The sequence below is a fragment of the Drosophila virilis genome, chromosome 5 (genome assembly GCF_030788295.1).
Source record: "Drosophila virilis strain 15010-1051.87 chromosome 5, Dvir_AGI_RSII-ME, whole genome shotgun sequence".
NCBI classification, from domain to species: Eukaryota; Metazoa; Arthropoda; class Insecta; order Diptera; family Drosophilidae; genus Drosophila; species Drosophila virilis.
This window is the reverse complement of record NC_091547.1, coordinates 1,818,066-1,837,535: the sequence shown is the minus strand read 5'-3', so window position 1 is coordinate 1,837,535 and position 19,470 is coordinate 1,818,066. Positions and strand designations below refer to the sequence as shown.

At 41.5% G+C, this 19,470-nt stretch overlaps 1 protein-coding gene and 1 non-coding gene across 7 annotated transcripts in view; one reads left to right on the top strand and one right to left on the bottom strand.

The window, feature by feature from the left end:
* The window catches only part of Rx (Retinal Homeobox), a 59,644-nt gene extending 45,589 nt beyond the window's left edge, over positions 1–14,055 (top strand). For all 3 annotated transcript variants that reach the window (XM_070209621.1, XM_032435932.2, XM_070209620.1), the window contains 2 exons: positions 12,760–12,925; positions 12,996–14,055. In XM_070209621.1, the coding sequence (XP_070065722.1) occupies positions 12,760–12,925; positions 12,996–13,711 (882 nt within the window). In that variant the 3' untranslated portion in view covers positions 13,712–14,055. The remainder of the gene's footprint in view (positions 1–12,759; positions 12,926–12,995) is intronic.
* Positions 14,056–16,224: 2,169 nt separating this feature from the next.
* Positions 16,225–19,262, bottom strand: LOC26530449 (uncharacterized). Of its 4 annotated transcripts, none has more exons than XR_011416986.1 (6): positions 18,872–19,262; positions 17,963–18,332; positions 17,486–17,860; positions 17,191–17,409; positions 16,720–17,127; positions 16,225–16,413 (listed from the first exon to the last, which is right to left on the bottom strand). It is a non-coding gene; the product is annotated as an uncharacterized protein (transcript). The 4 variants fall into 4 exon arrangements; XR_011416988.1 differs by lacking the exon at positions 16,225–16,413 and having other exon boundaries at positions 16,612–17,127; positions 17,191–17,258; positions 17,310–17,409; XR_011416985.1 differs by lacking the exon at positions 16,225–16,413 and having other exon boundaries at positions 16,612–17,127.
* Positions 19,263–19,470: the final 208 nt, after the last annotated feature.

Below are 19,470 nucleotides of genomic sequence, written 5' to 3'. Positions count from 1 at the left end.
GAGTGTAGAGTCAGTCAATCAGTGAGCCAATGGGGCAATATTCGGCAATTTCTCGTTTAGATGAGTTCATTTTGTGACTCTGCTTGTGGATGGGCGCGGAGAAGGAGAAGGGAGTTCGGCTTTGGGGACATGCATTGTAATAGATTTGCTAAATGTTTGTTTAAAAAGTTTGATTGGATTTTGCATTTGATGCATTGTGTTGCTGTTGTTGCTTTTATTTGTTGTATTGTGTGCATTTTTGTGGCTTGTTTGATTGTTGTTTAAATGGCCAATATTGCCTGCCACTCGCTTACATTGTAATGGAGCAGTTGCGTCACGAAAAACAAAATTCAAATCAAATTGAAATTGTGTCATTTGCGGTTACTCTTGGCAAAGCAATTAATCTGCCCAACCACAAGGGGGGTAACAATATCTAGAGAGAGGGACAGAGAGAGAGAGAGAGAGAGAGAGAGAGAGAGGGAGGTCTACTTGGAGTGGCGGCTACTCGGCTTAGGCTCAGCTTATCTCAGATCGTAACCAAAACAAAAAGCGTTAAGCCGGCAAATTAAACAACAGATTAACGAGCTAAACAACCACAAAACATAGACACGACCTCACAGACACATCATTAACACTGCAAAAACACAGCGAGTCCATCAGCTGCCTTTTCTCTTCCTTTGTTTTTTTTCGTTCCTTTACGATGTGAGCCTGAACATATGGCCCGAAAGTGGCGCATAGATGACAATTATTTTATTTGGATTACACACGCTGACAGCCGGCAATTTGTATCGAGGGTTCTGACAGAGACATTTCTTGGCTCGATTAAGGGTTAAATGTGCTCCAATCACACGCCGTATTAAACACAATCGAGTTGAGCAAAGACCGAGAAGCCCGGGCCAGACAGCCAGACAGCCAGCCAGCAAGAAAAGAGTTTAATTAAAACCTAATTTAGCATGGCAAAGCAAAGCAAATCGCAAGTTTAATCACGCTCTCAACTCAGCTCTGCGGGGTTGATTGATGGTTCTCAATAGCTAAGCTCAAATGTCTCTAAATATAACACTAAATAAATAGAAATGCCAGCGCCAATTGACTAAACGATTAGCTCAAGAAACAAGTATTTTATGGAGAATTCTTTAATGCTGTCAAAAAGTGGCCGACTGCGGCCTACACATATTTTCTTGAATTAATTTATGAAAAATATTTTGTCGATCCCTAAACTGTCCTGACTTACTCCAGAACTGCACATAATTCTCGAAATTGAGCAAAAATAAAAGTTACTGCACATTATTTGTAATATCAACAAAAAGCCGAAGAAATATATTTAGCTAACCATTCGGAGCATGCATTGCGTGTCTTGTCCTTTTGCCTGTTTGGCTTGAGTAAATCATATAGGAAAATAAATAAAGATATTTTGTGAGCATTGAGTGCGTTTCACAAATAGTCATCGAGCATCGGCAATTTTTATAATATTTTATATTATTAGTAGCAAAAATAAACAAATGGTATAATGCCTGTCAATTATTTTGCATGGCCAAATGATTAAATATCGTAAAACTGTCAAAATATGTCAAGTAAAAATGCCAGGCAAAGGAAAACATTTAATATGCACAAAACATACATGTGAGAAATATTTGTTTATCTGCATATTGCGCATACGACGTGTGTGACGTGACTGTCTCCCCGCTGTCTGTGTGTGTGTGTGTGTGTGCCTGTGTGCATGTGTGTCTGTGCATAAAAAGCAAACAAATAAAAATGTCATTTCTCTAACAAATAAAATAGATTTTTATTGCATTCCACTTGCCTCCATTGCCATGGCCCGGCCTCAGTTAAATGTTTATTTCTTCTGCCCATGCCTTGGCACAGTCTGTGTCTGTAACGCTCCACTTGGCTACCAATATATATATATATATTTCCTTTTTATATATATCGACAGTCGATTCGATTCGCTTTCGTTTTCACATGTCATAATAATAATAATGCATATTAGGTTCATTTGTGAGCCTTTTGCCGGGGCCGCTAGCTATTCTTTTTATTGAAATCCTATACAAATCTAATAATGAAAATAATCAGAAAGTAGCCAAAGCAGAGAACCAACTACTGAGCCACAGCCTGAGCCCAGAGAGAGGCCAAGTTGTGCCGTAATATCAAATGAAATGTCCCAAATTGAACTGTCGACAATTGCATAAATGGGCTCATTTCTCTCAACCCCCCTCCGCACCTCTGGGGACTCGGCAGGCAAAGTGACTTTTTAGCATATTTAACGTATTGTTTGGTTGGGCGTTAACAGTTTGCTCTGTAGGGAAATGTTCACAATCGAGACGATTGGGCACTCTCCGTGATTTGATCGGCGCCCAAGTGACCGCTGAACTCTGAGCGAGACCAGCTAATAGATTGGTCTCCAATTGCGCGCATTTACACAATTAATGCAATACAAAAGTTGAATATAAATATAAATATAAAAAAAAAATATCTGGCTGACAGCTGCTGTGAAGCGTTCAAGTGCCGCTTGTTCAGGCGTGGGCGGGTAACAATTAACACATTATGCCACCTTTGACACACATAAGCACACAACAAATTTGAGCCCACAACAAAGCCAGCGCAAGGGTAAATAATAATAAATATAAAAAGCGGCCAAGTCAAGTATGAGGGTTGCCCCAGCTACACGTGTGTTTGTGTGTGTATGTTTTTGTGTGTGTTGCACATCTGCTGCTTATGAAATTATGTCGAAATAAACTGTCCAGCAAAACAAAGCGAACGAACTTACAGGCCCAACACTTGAAACGAGCTGACTAATTATGCCAAACAAATATGAAAAAAAAAAAAACAAAGCAATACACAAAATTCCAGCGTCAATTATTGTGTGATATGCAAAATGGCGTTAACGGGCCGCTACAGTGTGACCAGGCTATGAAACACAAGAGCGAAAAGTTGCATTTGAATAGTTTTTAACAATTTGCCAGATATCTTTAGGGAGTGCTACAGTGTCAAACTTGAAGTAAAATGTAAATTTTGTTATTTCTCTTTTAATCAGCAATCAATTTGTCGGAATGAATTTGTCTTTTTGTGCAAGGATCCTTATGCATTCTGCTAGAGAATCAGCATTCGAGTCGTCATAGTCATGTTTGCTGGTTGCTAAGCAAACTAGTCTCTCGCCTTTGAAGCTAGCCTGCTGACAACTTGGCATATAATATGTTTGTGTGGGGTTTTTTTTATATAAACTACGTTTGTTTATCTTTTCTTTTGTGTGATCAATAGAAGCTCTTGGCTTTTATGTTGCGGCAGGCTGTGCCGCTTTCAATTAACCCCCATTAGAAGCTGCGCGCTTTGCAAAGCTAAAGAAACCGCTCGAACGTAGGCGGCTGCCAAGGATTTACCTGAGATCGGTAGACGCCCAAGCAAATGCGTGTCGCACTTAATTAAGATCGAGATGCCAAGAGATGACGCAGTTGTCAGAGCAGAGAGAGAGAGAGAGACCAGGTCGAGCAAGGGCAACGTCGTCGGCGGCGGCATCGTTTGTGGCGGCATTTTTTGTTTGTTTGCCGCAATGGCATCCAATTTCATTCCTTTATGCGACTTATTGAGTTTACGCAGCGCTGCCTGGCTGGGGCAGAGGACTTTGGGCTGGTGCTTTGGTGGTGCCTCAGCCGGCTCCTGGCCAAAGGGTGTCGTCTTCGTCAGTTGTCTGTGGGCCTCGAGGCAAAAGCTTTAAAGCAGCCGCCTTTTGTCTGGGCAAAGTTCGAGGCATCCTTTGGCCAGGACGCGGGCAACGTGTGCGTAATTTAAGCTGCGAAACGTGTCCTTTTTGAACGGGCCCCGGGCTCTATTTGGCTAGTGCTTCGTGATTGCGCTTTTGCCAGCTAATCAAATCAAATTGCGCAATGTTGCAAGACGGGCGCGTGCATCGGCTTAGTATACGTGTCCTTCCTACTATTATACTAGTGGCTGCCACTAAGAAACAGCTGAAAAACAATGCGGGCCGGGCCCATAATTTGCTTAGGCATCATATCAAATTAAGCGTAACCTGTCAACACATTTCAATAAAAGTGTATAAATCAAAAGGAATGAAATTATAAATCATTTTTCCCCCTGGTCGACGTCCAATTCAACCCCTGGCTGCAGGACAAGCACACGCACACACAAAACTAACCTCACTTGACATTAGGGGTAACAAAATATAAAAAAAAAATGATGAAGAGAAAAACAAAAAGAGGGCAGCAAACATTGCGCTGCATGCCAACCCCTGCCACCCCCTGCCAACCCCAACCGCCAGCCCGTTTGTTGTCCTCCAAATATGTTTGGCTTAAACTGAAACAAAATACTATCAAATGCAATCAAGCGAATACAATTACAATTACACTAACAATTTTGTTATGCGAATTTGTTGTCTGAGATCTGAGAAGGAGCTTAGCAGCTGTGACTAAAGCCAGCTCTGAGAAATCGCGGCCAGCAGCAGCTGCTGCTCTGGAGTCCAGAGTCTGGAGTCCGGGTCAAAGCTCAGCTGAAGCACTTCAGACGTCAAGTGCATGTCCGTGTGGAAGTACTCCAAGGGGGTGGCTCACCCCTCGCTGATCTGAAATTATGAATATTATTCAATTTGTGTGCCTAAATGCTGTGTAATGAGTTGCACATCTGTTCGCTTGAAGGCCTCAAGTGCGCCAGGAGTCAAAAGTTAGCGACAGGCACAGGATACGCAGCCCTGTTGCGAGTCGAAACTTTTGCATTATTATTATTATGTTTTATGTATTTATTATTATTGCATTAAGGCACTTGCACGCTTTGATTGTGTTATGTGTCAGATGTCAAGAGCGCGTTGAATCCCTTTTAAATGCTTCACAACAAATCGAATAAACTGGCAAATTGTTTTTCTTTATACTTTTATAATTGTTATTTTGCCTTAACGGGCAGTAAATTGTGAATAAACAGATTTGCCGAGGCCTTAGATAATTTGTTTGGTATTTGAAAAATATACCTTAAAAAATACATTTTTAATGAAAGTGTATAAAATATTTCGCTGAAAGCAATTGCTGAGTAATCTCCAGTCACTCTGGGGAATGGACGAATAATTTGAGCAGAGGCGTAATGGGATCCAGATCTCTTGAATTTAAATCGTAAAAATAAATGTTTGATGATAATATTAGACACTAGTAATACCAACACCAATACTTTGTGCTTATGCTAATGCTAAGGGTAATGCTAATGCCAGTGCTAGTACTAGTGTGATTGCTAATGCTAATGATAATGATACCGCTAATGCCAATGACAATAATAAAGCTAATGATAATGCTAATTCGGATACTAATAAGAATGCTAATGAGTATGTTAATAATGATTCAATTAATAATAATATTATCTAATGATGACAATAATAATACCAATTTTACTAATGTGTTATCTAAATGCATTAAAAGTGTTCCTTACTAAACTAGGCAGATGTGTAATTATATTCTATCTCGTATCTGGATATCCGAGAAGTGCATTATTCATAGACCTTTTAGCCTGCCGCCACAACACGTCCATAACAGTTTTGATTAGACCTTGTAGGCACATTATTGTCGTTCATTCTTAACTGAGTGTATCTTTGAGTATACAACAATTGGCTCAAAGTATGCCGCGCTCACAAATGCCTCTCGAGCACAGAATCTCACGGTTGCTGTCAGTTTAAATGAGCGTTGGCTTAACTTGTCAAATTAGTCCGGAACAAAACAATTTCGATTTCGGGGGCTCACGTGAGTCAATCAAAAATACACACACGATAAATAAATAAAACGTAACGAAGCTCAAAAGAAATTTTCAACGAAATGCGGCAGGTACTTATGAGGAGGTGCCCCCAAAAAGACAAAAAAAAGAAAAAAAAAACAAAAAAACGATATGTGAAATGTGACTTAATCAGCTTTATATAAATGCTTGTTTTGACAACGAGAACGACAACGACCATGAGGAGTGGAAGGCTCAGCTTGAAGTTGTCGCTCAGGGTTTTGCTTGTCAACCCACACACACACACACACACACACACACACACGCACATGCAGTCTAATTATGTGTGGCACAAGCTGCTTATAATAATTATACAGAAAAAAAAGAGAGTATAAATATTTATGCGTTGGAATATGCGACATGGTTCTGGGGCCTTTGATTTCCGCTTTTAATTAATTTGTGTAACATGCTAATTGGTTTTATGCGTTCTACTCCAATCACTTGCCTATTATTCAATTTCAAATAATGTGGTTGTTCGCGTTGTTTTTGTTTTTGCCTGCTGAATAAATCATAAAACACTTAAATAATTTTCCGTGCGCTTTGCCACTTTATTATGTGCTAATTAATCACCTAACAAATTTTTCGGCCCGCTTTGCTGCTTGAACATTTTTAGCGCACGCAAAATATACAAAATATAATTAAGTTATCAGGCCAGGCAGCAACAAAGCCAACAACAACAACTCTAACTTGAACAACTTTTAATATATGCAGCAAAGTTTTAGCCACTGCACAGGGAGAGAGAGAGGAGGGAAGAGAGCTAAACAACTCGCAAGTGGACTAATTTATTTTGTCATAAGACATTATTCAAATTATGCGCGTAATCAGCTAGGGCTGCCAGCTTGGCCAGAGCCAGGCCAAATAGCCGCCAGCTAAACTCCGTGTGCTTAGAACCAAAAAGGACATGCTCTTCGTTGTTTGCGAGGGCCGTTCCAGCAGTTAGTCTAATTAGTTTTATTGCTTTTAATTTTGAGCAGACACTTGTATTACATACTAGAGGAAAGTACAAACCATGACCAGGGGCAAAGAATGTGCTTGGTTTGGGGCAAGCGTCTCTATGCCTGCGCTTCTTTATGTTTCGATTTTCCTCCAACTCGGATCACTATTTTACAATACTTTTAGTTCGAGTATCCACTTTCGATCTCAAGGAAAGCTTCAGTTACATTTTTAGCAACTGCCCTCGCATCTACCCTGCACTTGGCATGGATCGTCTCACCTTGCTACAGTTGCAAATTCAAAATGCGTTGTGTGAGTGTCAACAACAGGGCTAGAGAGAGAAAGAGGGAGGGAGAAAGAAATCGAGAGAGTGAAAGAGAGAGAGAGAGAGAGAGAGTACAGGCAAATAGCTGCCACGCCATGTGAAGCGTGTGACAGACCAAGTTCTAATCATTCGCTGGCCCATTCCCATTCCCATTCGCGGCTTGGACCCGCGATTCTGGTCTGGTATTTGCGTCAGTCAACCAGCTGCTGCTGCTGTTGCTGCTGCTGGGCATATTTGTCGTCCTTTGTAGCCGATTTAACTGCTTATTAACTGTGCGTGCGCTCGTCCTTTGTGAGCCCCCCCGCCGCCGCATGCCGCTCTTCGTGTGCTCGGCTACTGCTCGGCATGTCAGCAAGTAAATAAATAGCTAATTAAATACAGGGTGACACGTGGCGCTGGCAAACACACACACACGCCCCGACAAACAGCCCAACGAACTAGTCGAATTACCTAGCCCCTCACACCCCTCACACCCCGCCCATGTCCAAGTCAAAGTCAGTTGAAGTTGAGCAGAAGAAAAAAAAGGCCACAATTGAAATTGGGAGAAATTCGAGCGCGTTGATCGAGTAGGTGTTGAACTTGGAGCGGGGTCGGTCGCGGCAGCAGGACACTCGTCGCACGTTTCTCAACACTCGCCTTTGACTTTTCACATGCGACATTCGAGGCGTGGCGTTTTCTCTGCGGCTGGCAGCACGCCGCGGGCGGGACGAAGGGGGGCAAAGTCGTGTGCCACGCTTTGTGTTACAACGTTTTGAATGCAAGCGAAACTGTTATTAAGGATAATTAGGCAGTTCACCAGACACTTAGAAAATCCCAAATACGTATAAATATTGCCCGGCCATTAAACTAGCTGCTTTTGATTTTCCAATCGGTTTCCGTCTTTTGAAAATATATATCTTCTCAAGAAAATTTCCTTTAAAGTAAGTTTGCTCTTCATTTTCACTAAGAACGGTGGACTTGTCGAATGGTGTGAAACACACTTCAAATTAATTATCACAAAGAAGCAAAAACAAAAACAAGTTAGAAGCCGAACTGATCAAATTGCACTCAATTTTTCGCCAATTTTCCACTTTTGCGGGTGGAATTTCCCGTAAGCCCGCCTCAGCATGTCAATTCATCAGACAAAGTATAGATAGTGAATATTTTAGCTACCAATCATGCAATTATTACAGTTTTGTGTATATGGACATTCGGCAATATTCGAATTGAAATCCTTTTACAACTCAGTCGAGAAAGCTTACTCAGTCCTTGTTTGAGCAGCTCAGAGCGAAGCGGCATCGAGTGTAAATCAATATGCTTGTCGGCTCCTAAACTAATTAAAAAACATCTTATGCTGTGCGCGCTTTGTGCCCGCCAAGCTTTTGTTTGGCTCTAATTTGCCCCGAAACCGAGTCGCATTCGCAGTCGCAATCGAAGTCGGAGTCGGGTCGCGGTGGCAGCCGAAACAGGATGCCGGGCATGGAATATGGCCCTGGGGCATGGGCTGGCTAAGCCCAATCGAGGGCCGGAACTAAAAGCCAACAAAGGAGAACATGTCATAAACTAGCGCAAAGGACTCCACGCTGTGTCTTTGTTTGAGCTCGGAACGCGGAGCTCGGGACTGGCTGGCTGGCTGGCTTAAATTATGACAGGCGCACATTGAAGCCTGACTGATGTCTGTCTGTGAAATCCTGCCAGGCATATAATTAGGGTCGGGCTCAGGTTCACTGGGGTTCGTTTCTGGCCTGGCAGTTTTTTAATTGAATTAAAGCTTCCACACACACGGCCACAGTGGAAGCCCATGCAGATGGCATTGGCATTAGTTTAGGCGCCGCTATCAATATCCTTGAGCGCAACGGGCTGTCCGTCCGGCCCAGCTCCGGCTCCTAATTACAATGCATTGCGAGCGCGCATTTTTGTTCCATGCAATTAACTCCTTATCGCAACGAGCGGCAAATGCATTCGCTTCAATCAATTTGATTGAATTGCATGACCCGGTCTCGATAATTATGCGATCTATAATTGCAGTGCCTGCGGGCAGTCTAGATTTTATAGTGCACGATAAGCACAACAACTATACGCTGCAAGAGGCGAAAGCTAGTTAGCCAAAGAGCACTTAGCCGGGCCATAAACGTTTTCCAATTTGTCAGCCACAAAAACCAAAACAGACACCCCAACACGAGCCGGCCAACGGAAGTATTGCTATGCATATGGCTGCAGCACAGCTAGAGATGGGGTCGGGCTCGAGGCTCGCCAAACACGAGAATATCTGCCCCTCAGTCTCAGCTCGAACTAGCGATACATCTTTCTCATTTACACATATATTTTTAACTTTATCTAAGCTCTTTTTTCGTCGTCGTGCTAAAGAAGGAGGCACGCGCCCAGCTCTAGCAGAAGCCCCTAACAATGAATGTGTAATGACAAGATGTTGCCCAACTGGCCAAAGCCTCTCGTTCACTCTCTCTCGCCCTCTCTTTCACTCTCTCCCTGTCGCTTACGCTCGCTCTCTCCGCTGTGCATACTAAAAGTTGCCCAACAGTTTTATTAAGCTGCTGAACTCTTGTGTGTTAAAAGTCAATTTTCCAATTTGCAAACTGTCAAAAACATTCGAAAAGCAATTTGTGCCATAGTGCACACATATACCAGCGATTGCCAGAGCGAGAGAGAGAGAGTGAGAGAGAGAGAGGGAGGAGAGAGCGGGCAGGCTGTAGTTGAGAGTACAAGCCAAATTGCGTATACGCCTTGTATGCTTTTGGGCGACGACACTTTGCGGCAGAAGTTTTCCAATAAAACGGCAAAACTTTGCTGCGAACAAAATTAAAGAAGACGACGACAACGACAACGACAACAGGCACACGATGAGCATAACGGGCGCCATGGGGTTGCACGTCCTTTCAGGGGGGTTGCAGCGCCCAGCGCCATTTAACTGTGGGCCCATTGGGGTGGACGTCGACGTCAACGTCGACGCTGGCAGCGCTGTTTTTGGGGACACGGCGACGTAAATTGTTTGCTGCCAATGTGAAGTTTATGAAAAAGATTAAAGTTGAAAAGTGGTTGACGAGGCGAGCATGGTATGGGCGAGGCAGACAAGGGAGGTTGGAGTGAAAAGTGGGGCGAGCAGCGCGCTATTGCGGCCTGGCGCGTGCTCTTAGCACCGGCTCCAGCTAGAGCTTCACATGAATGCCAAATGCCGCAGGCAGCCACCGGCGTGGATGCTGCCGGGCGGGCGGACGGACGGCCGGCAGAGAATGTGGCAAAATTGAAAATGGCTGAAACGGGCTGCCTGTGCGTGTATGTGGGTGGGTGTGTGTGTGTGTGTGTGTGTGTTTGTATTTGTGTCTATGGGGTGGAAAATTGAGTTTGATGCTGGATGGGAGTGTCGGGGCAGTCGGGGGAAGTCTGTTGATGCCACAACAGAACGCCCAGCGAGCGCAACAGCCAAAGATGAAAGCAGACAATTTAGCTTGGTTGGGGTATTGCTCATAATGTTGATGACGATGATGTTGATGATGTTGAAGATGAGGACGTTGATGATGGGCGTGCCACACGTCAATGGTACACACTCTCGCTCGCTCGCTCGCTCTCCCTCTCGCTCAGGCAGCTGCTCTGCCGCTCCGCCTGTCTACCGCTCGCTTTGCGGCGCCTATGACGCACCATGAATGGAAATTACAAAATTGATTTTGATGATTTAATTAAAATGAAGAAGCACAAACTCAAATTATAACAGTCGGCGAACGGCAGCTCAAACCTTGCTGGCTGGCTTTTGAGTGGCCCATTTGCCCGCACTCTGCGCCACATCCCACAGCCAAATGTCAATATTCATTTAACATTTGAAGCTGCTCTGGCTATGTGTGTGTCTATGTGAGGTGGTGGGGCGAGTGTGTGGCCTAAAGCTGCTAACTTTAATTTATTTTCTTCGTACTGATTTGAGCGACAGGAAATTAGACTTTGAGTTGGCTCTGCTCCTTGAGCTTTGTTATTTCTGTCACTCTGCACTGCACTAATTGATCTTACAAAATAGCCAAAACAGAAAATTGCCAATTTCTAGAGCTTGTTTCGAGAAAATAAGCTTAGATTAAAGTGAAAATTGTATTCAGTAGCATATTGTGTTGCTGCTTATTATAAGCTGTATTCAATTTTATCCCAATTACCCATAATTAGATACGTTTGCAGTACGCACTCGCTCAAAGCAACCCATTAAATGAAATCCAAAAAGTCAGCTAAACTCTTCTAATAAACTGTACGTTAAGTGCTGCCCTTTCTACACATTGAATTTAAAATAAAATCAATCAAATACATATTGTGTACGTCAAGTGTTGCATTGAGTGGGGGCATACTGTACTTGGAGCTCCTTGTTTATTCGCATTGCATGAATTGCATTGAATATGCACTTTTGTGATATTAGCTGAATTAGAAAGCGTATTTGTTAGCAATTATATTGTACACCTAGCCAAATAGGCAATTAAACAGCAGCCCGGGCAACTTATCAGGCTTAATTACTTGCCCAAGTTGATTTACTCGTATAGCGAAGGACAACAACAACAACAGCAATACGCTTGCTGTTTGCATTTGCCAACAACATTTACCCAACAGTCGGCGTCGAGCTCTGAGCCCAGGCAGTCGCAGTCGCAGTCGGCTGCATGCTCTGCATATTTGTAATGCAAATCAGTTTCTGGCTGTGCGTCAAATTGACAACGAAAATAATTTTACGCGCCATTATGTTTAATTAAACAGCCGCAGCAACCAAAGCGAAAGCAGACAACACACACACACACACACAGAGGCATACGTCTGCTTGTTTATGTATTTTGTGGCAGAGCACGACTAAAAATAACAACAACAACAAGAACGGCGACTACAACTACAACGGCTACGACATAATGGTAATGAAATTTCCATCAGAAATAATTTCTTATTAATTTGCGCAAATTGCATTTAATTACTTTGAGCGCAGCAGCAGCGAAGCCGGCGGCACAACGGAAATCCAAAATATGCCTCCCACTTGGCAAAACGGCCAAACGTACACGCTCGCTCGCTCGCACTCACATGTGCTTGCATGCTCGTGCTCGTCACTCTTGCGCTCTCTCGCTCGCTCGCTCAGCACGCTCTGGCATTTTGCTCTCTTTGCTTTAATTAGACAGACGCTCTGCCTGCGCGCTCTGGTTGGGCAGAGCTGTTCGAAAGTTTCGCTCACACTCACACACACACACGCACACGCACACACATTGTAACGATAATTCTAATTATAGCTACGGGCACTAATTGAATTTTATTTCTACAGCATTTGCCGCTTAACAGCTTTGGCCACGTCAATCGTTGTGTCTGCCGTTGTTGCTGTTGTTGCTGCTGTTACGCCATTTTGTTTGTCCAGCTGTCTGTCTGCCTGTTCTGGTTGCCCATTTCTTCTTCTACTTCTGCCGCCGCATCGCTCTTTAGCTATCTATCTCGCTCTTGCTTTGTGTGCGGCTGCTTTCATTAACAATTTGGCAGGGCGGCCATTTTGCTTTTTTGTTCGACTTGATGTCTTGTGGCCCGTTCTCCGCTGAGTCTCTTCTTCTTCTGCTCGTCATGGCCGCGTAATTAAGCTCATTCAGTTTTCCAATTATGTTTGATGACCTTCGTGTTGTTGTTGTTGTAGTTGTTGTCGGCTGTTTAGACAGTCGCATTTTGCGCCTGATTAAATTAGCGGGCGCCTTCTCGGCTCAAGTGGCGCATTTAATTGCTTTTGCGCGCTTTGCTGCTTAATTAACTGACACTTATGCCGCTTGTTTGTTTTTTATCTCTTTCAGGTCTGGTTTCAGAACCGACGCGCCAAGTGGCGTCGACAGGAAAAGTCGGAAAGCCTGCGTCTGGGCCTGACGCACTTTACGCAGCTGCCGCATCGCTTGGGCTGCGGTGCATCCGGTTTGCCCGTGGATCCTTGGCTGTCACCGCCGCTGCTTAGCGCGCTACCAGGTAATTGTTACACATGGCAGCATTGGATCTTAACTAATTTTGGTTTTTTTTTTAATTGTTGCTTTCGCAGGCTTTCTTTCGCATCCGCAGACCGTTTACCCCAGCTATCTGACGCCGCCGCTAAGCTTGGCGCCGGGCAATCTGACCATGAGCAGCCTGGCTGCCATGGGCCATCACCATGGGCCGCCGCCGCCACCACCGCATGGACCGCACAGCGGACAGCTGGCGCCGCCACCCACCGGGCCACCACCGCCACCGCCGCCGCATCCACATGCACATGCACATGCCGGCCATCATGCGGTGCCGTTGTCGCATCTCTCGCCGCACCTGTCACGCATGTCACCGCACGCGACCTCGCTGTCGCCACATCATGGAAACGTGGCCAGCCTGACGCCCTTGCCGACCGGCACGACGCCAGCCACGACAACAGCATGCTCGACCGCCTCGTCCTCGTCGTCGTCGCTGGAGTGCAGCGGCCCGGATGTGTGTATGTCACCGCAAAACCTCAGCATATCCAATGCCGACTCCAATGGCGATCTGCGCGACTGCAGCGATGCGGATGGCGGCAGCTGCAGCAACGGCGCCGGCGGCCTAGAAAAGTGCACCAACGAGCTGCTCGATGTCGGCAGAGAGAGTCCCCCGCCGCCCTCCTCGCTGGCCATTAAGCGCACATCAGCCGCAACGCCGCCTTCAGTGGACATGCGCAGCAACTCGATTGCCACGCTGCGCATCAAGGCCAAGGAGCATCTTGATAATCTGAACAAGGGCCTAATCTCCATGGTCTAGCCTGTCAGTGGCAATGGTTCCTGCATTCCTAGACAGTTCAAGGACCAGGCACAGCAATTCACATAAGTTAAACTCAAGTGTTAGCCTTAGTTCTTCACGCAAATCTCTCACATCAACTCAACAATCCAATCAAAATCCACAGAGATACATTTATCAATACATATATCCATATAAGTACATGGATAATCGTATTTGTTTAGTTCTCTAATATCGTGCGTGTTTTAGTTTAGTGAATTTGTCGTTGTAAACATAATTTGTATAGCCAAGAACCAGTGAACAGAAAGTTACTCAACTCGAACTTGCAACATCCGAACGGTAAAGCAAATAAATCGGCAATTTCAATAGATTTGAATGTGCATAGAGATCGACTTGTAACCTTTCAATAATTCCTAAAGAAAGCTGATTTAAATATTCATATAAAAAACATCCTAATCCCAAAATGCATATTAGCACAAAATAAATATACAAGTTTTAGCTCACATCAATTGTCAACAATTTTGGCATTTGGAGAAAATACAAATTGGGAAATGGCGCCAAATTTAAATAGCAAATCGTTAACCATAAAGTGAAAGCACCGCAGACTGCAAATATATTATATTAAAGCTCGGTCAATTTCAAATTCACATCATAATTAAAATATATTTCATAGTTCAATAATTGTATATTCCTTAATAGTAAAAAAGAGGAATATCTCAGTCAAAAGAAGAATAGTATATACAAGTTGTGCAAAATTTTGAACTTAATAAGTTGCCCTCGATCATGGGTGGTTGATGCAATCACTAGAGCTTATCAGCCACGTTAATCGGCTGTCGAAAGCTCATTAATGACTAAATTAATAATCAAAACCCGAAGCACTTGCTCGGCGAAGCACTCAAGACGCGACCAGAAGGGTCAGCCTGGAAAAACAAATTGAAAATGCTGACAAGCGGCAATTAAATGCAATTAAAAAGGACTAAATGCAGCGCAAACAAAGGAGCATAATGACACATAATTGACAGGAACAAACTGCAGGGAAGTACGAAAAAATGCGTATAGGTAGTACCTCCAGCAAGTGCCACACATGCCACATCCACGTATGTGGCAAGTGTAGTGTAGTCTAGTCGTCCGTCGAATGATATAAAATAATGAATAAATTATAATTGATTAACGCCGCGGGCAATTAAAATGCAAGCACGCTGCCCCCAGCGGGGCGTGTCACTTGCCCAAACATAGTATACAAATAGTGTATCGCATATATATATATATTTATATATATGTACATATATATCTGCCACAATGTATGTTTACCTCCAGGAGCTGGCCTCCCTATGCATGTGCACACAATGATAATTGCTGGCAATTACACTGTGTGCTTATCACACGCACAATATCTTGAAAAAATCTCGCTGAAAATGCTTTCAAATGCGAGCATAAACTAGGGGTACGCTTTGGTAAACTGTCGGGGGAAATAACTTAAATAGGGACAGTGCCTAAAATATGAAATGTCGTGTCAGGGGTGGGAACTCGGGCTCGGGCTTGTTTATTTATTTCAAGGCAATTGCAACGTTGCAATCCATTTGCCAGCAATTTATTTCATTTGATTAATGCATGGGAAAGTACCCTTTTAAATGGAAACAACCTATATTCGATTTAATTTAAAATATAAAAGCTACTTTTACAGCAATATTTCTATAGTAGAGAGATAGCTTTGACAAAAAAGGCTGCAATCACACAAATGCGCAACATGCAGCATAATACAATTATTTTACTGTCAATTTACTTAAACGGAGCTCTCATTTATGCATAGAAAATGTTATTTTTGCAAAAGTTTTTCAATTTTCAGCTAAAACTTAAATTTTTAAAATTTTTTTCCATCGATTTTTTTATTTTTTTGTTTGAATGCCAATTGATAGCAGGGCTTCAAAATGGCACATCTTCCCAAAATCTAAGCATTTTTCGTATAATTGTCGAAAAAAACGAAAAACTCAAAAATTATAACGGCATCGATTTTTCCCTTGCACACGCCTTCTTTTGTTCGAATTACGAAGCTTCTTTTAAGCAGTACACGCTATGTGTTGCTTTAAAAAAAAAGCTTGCTCCACGGTCCCTTGTCATTTTTACTGTTTTAAATGGCCCGATCTCGGAAAGCGTGGGCGTTTTCTAAACGTCTTTTAGAAATTGCATTGAAAAATAATTTTTAGAAATTTCCGTTGGTCTTGTGGCGCCATCTATGATTGGTTGCGAAACGGTGAAAGCACAGTCAGTAAGCAGTGCGCGCACGACTGCTGCTCACAAAAAAACAAGCAGTTCAAACATTTAAAATCAACAAATTGACGTTAAAAATTGTATCTAGTTTGAATGTTTACCTATATAAATATATAATTCCGCCGATATCTCTTTCGTACGACGATCAACGGCCAATCTATCTCGCCCTTAGACTGTTCCTCTTGTATTTCAGCTGGGATTTGTCATTAAATCCTTCAAATTACTTACTTTAACTGCTCAAAAAATTCCTCATAAGAAAAACATCACAATTTATGAATTTTCAATATATTTATTTTCTTTCATAACATCGTATTATCATTGCTTAATTGCATATTTAGTTTTTATTCGATGTATATGTATTAGCGGGTATTATCCGGCGTTGCCCAAGTAAGCTTTGTCTGGTCTTTTCCAGTCTTTTTTCTTCAGCCTCCCTTTTGCCAAGTTGTGACTGTATTTACCTGAAATAAATAATGCTTAATACATATATATACATATGTCTGTATGCATGAATGCATTAGTAAACGTTTATATGCAAGTAACTACGTTCGCAGTTATTATGTTTTCATTTGAAACTGATAATCTGGTGATTCCAGCGCTATCGCTTGTTTTTAATTATTATACAATTGTTTAATTTTACCAGAGTAAAAACAAAAACATTTCAACATTATTTTATATTTATTAATTTATATTTTTATTGACTGTTTGCCACTACCAGGTGTTGATGCTACATTTTCTTAGTTGTATATAAAAACATTACATATTACCTCTTCGATTTCTTCTTTACAGGCTGGACACTTAGGTTTAGTATTTTCATTTAATTTCATTGAATCATTGCTTAATTTATTGTAGGCAACAAGTTGGTCCCAACAGGTGCCACAAATATTTAAATGATTGCATGGGCGCAATAAAACTGTCTTTGGGTTTCGTAAGCAAACAATGCATGGATTCATTTGAATAATATCAGACATTTGTCTTAAATTTGAAACATTCGTGGAAAGTGACGTTGTGGAAGATTTCATTTCAGACGAACTTTCGGAAATATTTGATTCATCATCCAAGTCCTGCCTTGAAAATCGCTCATTTATCGAAACAGTGCGAGACAAAAAGCCCTGTATATCAATTTTACCCATTTCAAAAAGAATCATGGCATCCATGATCTTCTGAGAGCGGTCCTGATAACAAAAGAGAAAGTTTAAACATGTATGTAATTTATATTAAATTTTCAGCCAACTTACATGTAGTTGCTGCGTCGATGGCTGATTGCCAATAACACCCTTTTGAAAAAGTAGAGCGAATTCGCGACCTTTTTCATATTCAGCATCAATAAGGCATTGGACGAATTTAAAAAAATTACCTTTTGCTCGAAGTTTGTTGCCCAATTTCAAATTGTATGCCTTGACAGAGCCCGTGGTTCTAGTTGAACGTTTAAACACCGATATGTTTTTAGGTCCTACCTAAATGATAAATGATTTAAAATTAAAATAAATGGAAAAAGTTTAAAACAGAAATCAAATTCGACATAAAAAATACCTCCTGCAGCCACTGTTTCTCAAAATATACCAAAAACGGAGAAAACAAATCCGTGTATAAAGCATTTGCTTGACATTGCAGTAAATTGAAGCCTCCGACAATCCTATTCTCTGGCAAGAGCGGTAAATGCAGAAATTTCATAAACATCAAAAGCAGTTGTTTATTGCTTTTGAGCATATTTTCTAAACCAGTTGATTTATTTGCATTTTCTCTGCATGCTTGTGTAAAATGGAACCACGAGGCATAATAATTCATGTTGGGATGCAACTTTTTCAAGGGGTTGCGCATCGCGTTTTCATAATCGCAAATAAATGATGCACCATTTAAGGAGCAAATGTTGGACTCAATATATGTAAACAAATGCTGATAGCAGAGCTCCGTTTTTTGCGTCATCAAAACAAATATAAATGGGGTTATCCAAATAATAAAATATTGATTAATACATTAAATTAAACAAAAAAAAAAAAGTTAAGTTACCTTCTGCATGTATTTAATGTAGATTATTAAGAACTCCTTAAAGTCCCCGAGCGGGCGTACTTTGAATGTGGCATCAGTTAAAAAATGCCTATTATGCTCCGGAATATGAGATTGCATCAACGCGATTATCTCGTCTGAAGAAAATATGCAGTACGCGAATGAGCTCGATAAGTACACATTTTTGAAAAACTGTTTTGGAGTATTTCCCTTGGTCATGCCATAAGTGCACATGACATTTGCCTTTTCATAAGCTAAACGGACGGCCTGTGGAGAAGTTGGGGATATTGGCAAGAAGACCTGCCTCTTTCTTTGCAGAGTGCGCTTAACAGTGTCGTAGTTTAGTTTAATCTGCCTTTCTCCTTTAGTTTTCCTAATTGATTAGACAAAAAATAGAGTGTAGTTAATTAAAATATGTCACAGCAAAAATGAGGTAAAGCTGCAACCTTACTTTATTTGAAAGTATATTAAGGGCACAAACAAAGAATTTAATTGATTTTATGGCAATCTTTTTGATTAATTAAAATATTTAAAGTTGCAGCCTTAACGCAGCTACCAGACAAAATACACATTTGCGCGCCTAAAAATGCAAAGTAGAGAGAAGCTAATATATATGTACATATATTCATATATACATATATACATATATACATATATACATATATACATATATACATATATACATATATACATATATACATATATACATATATACATATATACATATATACATATATACATATATACATATATACATATATACATATATACAAATATACATATATACATATATAAATATGTAATATACATTTTTATAGGAAATTTTGTCCATGCTTTTATTTATGGTATGTATGTACATACTAAGTACGCATGTCTCCCACTAATTAAAATTTCAATATAATTTGTACTTACTCAGCGAGCACATAGGTGAATAATTTTTTGAGGCCGGTATTTTTATTATTTTGCAAATTCTTTTTAATTTCACTTAAGGCACTGATTTTATCCATTTCATGGCCCTGCGGACCATGGTTATGCAGCATATTTTCCAATTTGGAATAAACGCGAGACTTATCCGCGCTTAAATACACTCTGGCTTGACAGCCAGCGACACGGCAGACGTATGTCGTGTCACCTTGCTTTAACAACTTGTTTTTAACATAAATTTGTTGCTCATTGATAGTGAACAACAATAATGAGCAGCCTGCACGACTTCCTTCTTTAAATTCAAAATCAATATTTGAGAAATTCATGTTTTGTCACACAATTATCTGCACAGTTTGAGCAAGCGAAATCAAATGATGTCAAGCATAAACGCAGATCAGTGCACTGCAGCATTCAAGCAACAATTTGACTAATACACAGAAATTATCGATGTACATATTATATACCCTTGCAGAGGGTATTCTAATTTTGTCGTGAAATGTGTTACGCATAGAAGGAGACATCTCCGACCCCATATAGTATATATATTCTTGATCAGCATCAGCAGCCGAGTCGATATAGCTATGTCC